General features: G+C 54.5%; 1 protein-coding gene across 1 annotated transcript; it reads right to left on the bottom strand.

The window, feature by feature from the left end:
- Window positions 1-4955: 4955 nt before the first annotated feature.
- FRAT2 (FRAT regulator of WNT signaling pathway 2) lies at window positions 4956-7507 on the bottom strand. The gene has a single exon (XM_045068769.1). It carries the CDS (start codon window positions 7067-7069, stop codon window positions 6365-6367), a length of 705 nt encoding a protein of 234 aa, XP_044924704.1. The 5' UTR covers window positions 7070-7507; the 3' UTR covers window positions 4956-6364.
- Between the last annotated feature and the right edge of the window lie 221 nt (window positions 7508-7728).

Below are 7728 nucleotides of genomic sequence, written 5' to 3'. Positions count from 1 at the left end.
CAAAGGCAGAGGCTCTAACCCACTGAGCCACCCAGGTGCCCCAATAAAAATTTTTTTAAAAAGAAAAGTATAAACCTGTTTCCTCTGAAGATCAGGTGCTTGAGCTTACAACCCTGTTGTATAGGTAAGTGCTAAGGCAAGTACAGAGGAAGGGAATATTCAGTATAGTAGAGGTTTAATCTCAAAAGTGTGGCAATCCCTTTGAGCCCAAACCTTGAATGCAGATCAGGATTGGGACTGGTAGAGTAGGAGCTGCAGAGAATATTAACAAAGGGGAGGGTCTGTGCTGAGGACAGCCTGGGACCACGGCTCTTAATGCCCCCATCAGAAAAACCATACCCTTCTAATTCAGATTCAGTGCTCGGCTGAAGGTCTGCGCGCCCACCCTGTCCATTCCCATTCCTAATTTGTACTGAGAAAATCATGCGATTTCATCACAGGGAGTGACTTTATGGTTCATTTTGTCCTTACTTTTCATTTTATTTACTGTCATTAGAGGGTTATCTTAGGAGCTCATATGTGAATGTCTTCTTTCCCCAAAGAGATTAGTCTTTGATGGCAGAGGACAAGAGGAGGAGGAGGTGTTGGGCAGCTTATCAGGCTACTTGGCATGGGGGACGGTCTGAGGTTGGGGAGAACATCCACCACATCAGTCAGATCTGTTGAATGGCTGTTATAACATCCAGGCACAAGGTGATAAGGGGCTTGGTGGGAAGAGAGGAAAAGACAAGACACACTTTGAAAAGGAAAAAAAAAAACAAAAACAAAAAAACGAGCAAACCCATAGGCCTCCTGTAGTACGTTGTGGCATCTCAAATGTCAGTTAGTTCTGGAGCCAGACTGCCTGGGTGGCCACTTCTGGCTCTTTCCTTTAAAGCTCCTTCTGGTAACTTCACATCACCTAACCTCACCTCCAGTTCCTTGTCTGCGAATTGTGGTAGTAATGAAGCCCCCACCTCATGGGGTTTAAGGATTCGCCGAGCTAATGCTAGTAAAAATGCTGAGACCACTGCCCAAAACACAACTGCATTGAGTAACGCTGCCTGGGAACTGGCATGTAGTAAACATTTGCAGAGCAAACAAACAAGGAGATTTCAACACACTTGTAGAGCCTAGGGAGTGGGGTGCTTGGGATGAGGAGCTGTGGTTCCTAGAAGTTCGAGAAGAGGGAAAAGGAAGGACAGCAGCTAAAAGGGGAAAACTGGACAGAGGGACGGATCTGCTCAACCAGGAGGGACCTGTGCTTGATGGTCTCCAGGAGGGACGTGCAGAGGGAGAAACTGAAGGGAAGGCGCTCAAAGGGACAAGGCCACCTGAGGAGGTAAGAAGGAACAGCGTGCCTTGAACGGCAGGGTTTTGGGGGGGTCCGAGGGGTGGCTGTCCCACTTGACAGTGCCTTATGTCACAAACTGTTCTGCTGCGGTGGGCCAGGGACCTGACTGCTGGCCATTGGAACCACCGTGTATCACCCTTCGTGCCCAGGATAGCTGCATATGCTTGTGCTGTCCCTGTGTGAAGGAATCCTTCCCTGCAACTTAACGCTCCAATAGAACGGAAGCTCAATTTGCTCTCAAGGAGTTGATTAACTGCTGCCCCTTATCAATTAACTGACTCATAGGAGGTAAAATTCACAACCCCCAACTGATAGGCTGCTCAGGCAGTTTGTTTGACTTATTGATTTGAGTGGGTTAAAAAAAAAAAATCACAAGCTGGTTATCGTCTTGTTACCTTTGGCCTGCCTTTTGCCTGTTTTCTTTTTTTACTAAATAAGATTCCACAACCTAACTTGGTTAAAAATTGATCTCCTAGGTTTTTCCAAAAATCTTCCCCGGACTGGAGTCAGAATCGCCTTTCTCCAGACACACCAGGCACAGGACTTTGCTTCAGCGGGGCTAAGGAGGCAAAGAACTCACAGTGCACATATCCAAGACACACGGCTTAATGGTGCCAAGGAGGGAACGTAACTTCAGGGTGCAAAAAAGATAGTGAAAGTCACTGAGCACGTTCTGATTCCATATACTCTGGACCTAACCACAGGATGTATGCAGACATAACGTAGCTACAGCTGTGTGTGTGTGTGTGTGTGTGTGTGTGTGTGTGCGCGCGCGCGCACGTCCATGCACCTGCGTAGACCCACTCACACAGCCACCGTCCCTTACCGTCCACCCTTCAGCCTCCCTCAGTTCTTTTACTTTCCGTCCCTTTCTATTAGTTACTTTTCTTCCAGCCACGTAGTTGGGAAGCGTTGGTCTTCGTAAAGTACTTCGATCGGAGCCTGGCCCCTGGCAGGCACTGTGTCCATTTGCCAGTGTTAGTACTGCTTCGCGAGGGCCAGCGTCTCCCCGGCTCCTTCTGTCCCCCTTAGTTCTAACTCCCGGATCCTTAGCCCAGCCCTGCTCTCTCTCTCCAGCTTCTAGTCATTTTTGAACCACAAGGCTGCTGTCCCTATGGCTTCCCACACGAAACTCCTCATAGAGCCCCATCCCCCCACTCCAACAACCAGCTTCTGCTTGCCACTTCCCTATTGTTCTGGACCTTCTGGGCTCAAGACTTGCAGAATGTTACCAGGGAAACCTAGGCCCCAGCTCCTTCAGAAGATGAGAGCTGCCTCAATTCTGCCGGCTCCCACACCCCCAGTTCTGTGCCCAGCCACTCCAAGGGCTAGGGATAGCCCAGGCATAGTCATTCCTGGGCCAGGTGCTAGGAATGGGTGATCCCACGGTGCATCCCCTTGAAAATGGCCATTGCCTCAACATGGACACACTTGCCCAGGCCCAGGCTCTCTACATTCTTTGCAAATGGCTGAATCAGTAGCAGGGGCTGCTCGTGAGATGTGTGGTAGGTTCAGGCAGGAGGCAAGAGGATCAGCTCAAGAGCCATGAGTACAGATCCTGCTCTACCACCAATAATTCCTACCTCTACCCATTATAAAGAGCAAAGTAACGTCTTACAAAAAGTGCCCGCACAGTACCTGCTCTTAATAGGTATCACTTTTTCCCTCTCTCTCCCTTGCTTCTCAGGTCCTAGAGATCCTCTCTCCTGGTCTGCAGACACAACCCTATCTTCATGCCCGAGTGCTGTTACGGCTGTAATGTAGAGACTGCAGCATCTCAGCCCTATGCCCTCATCCTACAATCTTGAGGTTCTGCAAACAGCAGCCATATACCATTTGTTATCTGTGCCTCTCTGATGTGATTCCTACTACCTTGGCCCCAAATCTGCTGGTTAATCCTTCCAGGATGTCTCAAACCCTGCCCCATCCCAGATCCCCCAGGCTCAGGACCTTGCACATATGTGGCTGGCATTTAAGATAAGTTTGAGAAAAGAGATGCTACTGTGTTAAGGTACTTAGTAGGTCAAGGTGTGTAGGATGCTCTTAAGAAAACTTAATAAATCCAACATGGGAGAAAATGGCATCAAGAAAAGTCTCATACACGTGGTACAGTATCCTGGACAATCCGGTTGAGGAACAAGAGATCCCAGAACCAGGCTGCCTGGGTTCAAATCCCAGCTCATCCCCCTAAAAGGTGGTGACTTTCAGCAAGTCACTCAGTCTCCTGGGCCCCATCTATAAAATGGGTCCTCATCTATAAAATGGAGAAAACAGGGGTGCCTAGGTGGCTCAGTAGGTTAAAGCTTCTGCCTTCAGCTCAGGTCATGATCCCCAGGGTCCTGGGATCCAGCCCTGCATCAGGCCCTCTGCTCAGCAGGGAGCCTGCTTCCCCCTCTCTCTCTGCCTGCCTCTCTGCCTACTTGTGATTTCTGTCAAATAAATAAATAAATCTTTATATATATAAAAAAAGGAGAAAACAGTGCCTACCTCATGGCCCATCAATCCATGACCTAATGAAATAACAGAGTGATTACCCAGAACAGTACTTGGCACACGTGTGCCCAGTGAACACTACTCCCAGAATGATGAAAGCAGGGGGACACTCTGGTTTAGAAGGCCATGTGGATACAGCCTTCTGGGAGTTACAGGGACTTGTAGGGTACAGTAGCAAAGGCTGGGGACAGCTTGTGCTCATGGTAGCTGAAGTTAGTGAGGGCAAGTTGGGACACATTTAGGACAGATTAGGGCCCCCCCTGGGAGGAAGGGACAGTGGTGGTGCCAAGAATAAACACTATCACTTTTTGAACATGTAAGTTATCTCAGACACCCAGATCATCATTTAATCCTGCCAACCACCCTAACAAGTAGTTATTGTTTTATTAACGAGAAGGAAAAAGCACAGAGCAGGGACTTACTTGCTCGTTGTGACATGGCTGATGAGCCGCAGAGCTGAGTCAGTCACAGAGCACCAGCTTTCTCTGGCGGCCTGAGCGTGGGTGAGTGGTGGGCAGGCCAGGGAGGAAGAGCTGCTAAGCAGACCACCACCTAATGCAGCTGGCTGGCAGACCTCTGGGCTGCAGCAAGTAGGAACTCAAGAGTTCCACGCCTGGGAAGATGGGCCTGAGGTCAGGAATTCAACCCAACCTGCTCTATTCAATTCAATCCAACCCCCACCTGCTCTAACCAAAACCATTTACAAGACCAAATGCATGGCTATGAAACCGTTTTTCCTTTCCTGGCCCATAGCTCAAGACTGGGTCAGTGGTGAGAGAAAGGAAACAGGGTGGCTTTGCCTGTGTCCTCCCCATTCTTCACATACAAAAATTCAGATGAAAATCAGCTTCTTCCACCCTCTCCAGACAGAGCGAGTCACTTGGCCTCTGTCCTCCAGCTTGGAAAACAAAAGCCCATCTAGCAGTTTCAAAAACCTGGACTCAATCCTCTGATCTTGTGGAACATCAACCCGGAAAAAATGAGGGACAGCAGCCCTACCAATATTCTACACTGCGCAAAGGTGGCTCCCACCATTTGCCCAGGTGCACCCCCCAGGACACTCTCCATTACGAAGATAGCCCCTAGGTGTCCCCCCCCCCACACCCTCCACCAAAAAGCCAAAGCACGCTCCAAAACAAAAACCAAATTTATTCAGCAGACATTTTAATTAAGAAATCCTATAAATCAGGACCACCACAATTTCTGACACTTCGGTGCGAAGTGTACGTCAACAGCTACATCTGGAGGATGAACAAGCCATTGAATCTGTTTTTTAAAATTGGTTTAGCTACCTTAAGAGTGGGGGTGGCACTTTATACTTAAAGTGCCGTCAAGTTTCACAAGGGTAAAGCCAGCGGGTTCTCCTCTCGGAGAGTCACATTTTTGAACACGGTTTCAGTCACTCACAAGAAGAGCTGGTGACAGGAGGAAACTGTGAAGGGTGAGGACCCACACCAAGGCTCAGGCCCACAGCTCCAGAGACGGCCAGAACGGAGCAGAAAAACGGCCAGGGTCTCATCTATCCCATGCAGACCCCAGAACGGGTGGAATAAGAAAGTCTGGCTGGGAGGACAGGGGAGACTGTCTATGACTGTTTCTGAGAAATCTCATGGCACAGCCAAGAGTGGCCCCACGGGAGGAGGAGGAGTTCTGGAAAGAGGAAAGCACAGCAAAACACAAATAACTCTCTCCCATTTGTCCCTCTCTGCCTGCTTGTCCTCCACGGACTCCAAGAGGTAGCAGGTAGCAAAGCACACACATGGCTCTTCTTGGAGCAAGAGAAAGAAAAGTCACAGGGGTGAATTTAGCTCTCCCAGGAACCCCACAACCTTTTGCACACAGCAAACTGTGACCTTGAACCACAGGTGGCAAGGTCAAGTCAGTTAAAAGTCCACATTCAACTCCCAACTCTACCCACCTTTAAAATTCTCCACCTCCCTCCAACCCCCAACAGGACCTCCCATCTCCCACCCCGACCAAACACCAATTAGGTGGGAAGAAGGGGGTGATGGCAACCCACACACCAACAGGCTTTGACGTTCTTCTTCCCCCCGGAATTTCTTTGCACAGCAATTGTAGCACCGTTTCCACTAAGCTCTTCCACCGGAAAATAAAGAAAATGTATGCGTATCATTAGTTTTCAAGTATTGTTATAAAGCCCTGGCGATACCCGCCCCTTGGAGCCCAATCTTTAAACAATCCAGTACACGACGCCCCCAAGGGTTAAGTCAGGCACAAGTCGATGCAAGTAGCTGCCACAGTTCTCCCAGTTTATCCCAGGTCCTTGGCGCTGAGGTGGCCAGGGAAATTCTCACGCGGCACTTCTGCGCCCTGGCCGGTGCATTTCTCCATGCTCTGGTTCTCCGACAGCCTCGCTGGGGCCGGTAACTTCTCGCTTTGAGGTCTCTCCCCACGCGTCTCCCGCAGCCTGGGCGGTTACTCCCAGGACGGCGACGGCGGCTTCAGCTCAGTGTTGGGGAGGGCAGGACGCTGTTGGGTCTGCGCAGCGGCGTCTTCTTCCTCCTTCAGGGCCCCGGGTCAGTGTAAGGCGCCGGAAGGCTGCAGGGCGACAGGATCCAGTCCGCTGCGGCCGCCTCCGGGCCCAGAGGCGCCCGCGGGACTCGTGGCTGCCACGGCAGCGACGGCTCGCTGGAGCCTCCGCACGGCCTCCTTGATGAGGTTCCCCGAGAGCACCAGCTGCTGCAGAAGCCGGTGCGGATCGTCGTCGCGGGCGCGCGTCCCGGCTGGGGGCCATCGTCTCTGCTGCAGGCGGCGGGAGGAGGCGGCGCCCCGCAGCCATCCTCTCCGGCACGGCCCCGGCAGCGCGCTGGGGCCTGCGGCGAGCTCGGCCACGAAGTAGGGCGCAGCCCGGCCCCGCACGCGGCCGCGGTCCCCGAGGGCGCAGCGCAGGGCTCCCGGGGGCGCCGGGCCCACCGACTCGGCCGGCGCCGGCGGCAGAAGCAGCGGCAGCGCCGGCGGCCGGGCCTTGTCCGCCCGCACCGACGCCGGAGGCCGCGGGGGCTGCAGCGGCGGCCCCGGGGGCGCGCACGGGGAGGCCGGGCTGTCCTGCGCCGCGTCCAGCTGCAGCGTCTCGCCGATCTGGGCCACCAGCAGGTCCACCTCGCCCGAGCCGCCCAGCGTCACCGACTGCTCCAGCAGGAGGAAGCTGTCCTCCTCCTCCTCCTCCGCCTCCCCCTCCGCTTCCTCGCCGGCTTCCTCTTCCTCCTCCCTCCGGCACGGCATGGCCCCCCGCCCGGGCACCCGGAGTTCGGCGGCCGGCAGGACTCAGTGGGTCGCGGCGGAGCGGGGCGCGGGGGTGAGGCCGAAGCGGGGCCCGGGCCGGGGCCGGGATGGACGCGGAAGCGGGAGCCCACCAGGCACTCACGCCGCGCGCCTGCAGCCGCGGGAGCCGGAATCCTACCGGCTCCGGGTGATTTGTAAACAATGGGTGACGTCGACGCCGGGCCCTACCACCGCGCCGAGCCGGGGTGGGGTGACGCGCGAGCAGGGGCTGGGCTGCGGGTGGTCGCGGGCGGTGCAGGGCCGCGGGAGGAGCCTTCTGGCGTTTGCTCCCAGTTACCTACCCAGGAGGGGTTCCCGGGAGCGGGGAGAGCTGCGTCCTTCCTCCGCCCGGTAACCAGCACGAAAACACGCCGACTCTGAGGTGGTCTGGTTGGTTTCTCCCACTCGCGGACACACCCACCCACACACCCGACCCCTCCTCCTCCGACGCTTCCTCGCTCCCCACGTGTCAGCAACGCCTGGGCCCCTCCCGCTCCTCCCCCGCGCACCCGCAGTCACCCGGACCTGGCGTGTTGGGGGAGGGGAGGGCTCCGCCGGCGGTCCGGCTTCGCCGCGGTGGGGGCAGGGCAGGGAAAGAAGGAGGGGTTTGGGGTGCAGCG

This window comes from Mustela putorius, unplaced genomic scaffold, assembly GCF_011764305.1.
Source record: "Mustela putorius furo isolate JIRA1106 unplaced genomic scaffold, ASM1176430v1.1 tig00003909_pilon_pilon_pilon, whole genome shotgun sequence".
In the NCBI taxonomy this organism is placed as follows: Eukaryota; Metazoa; Chordata; class Mammalia; order Carnivora; family Mustelidae; genus Mustela; species Mustela putorius.
Note: the sequence above shows the minus strand (reverse complement) of the source record. Positions and strands in the feature narration are given on the sequence as shown.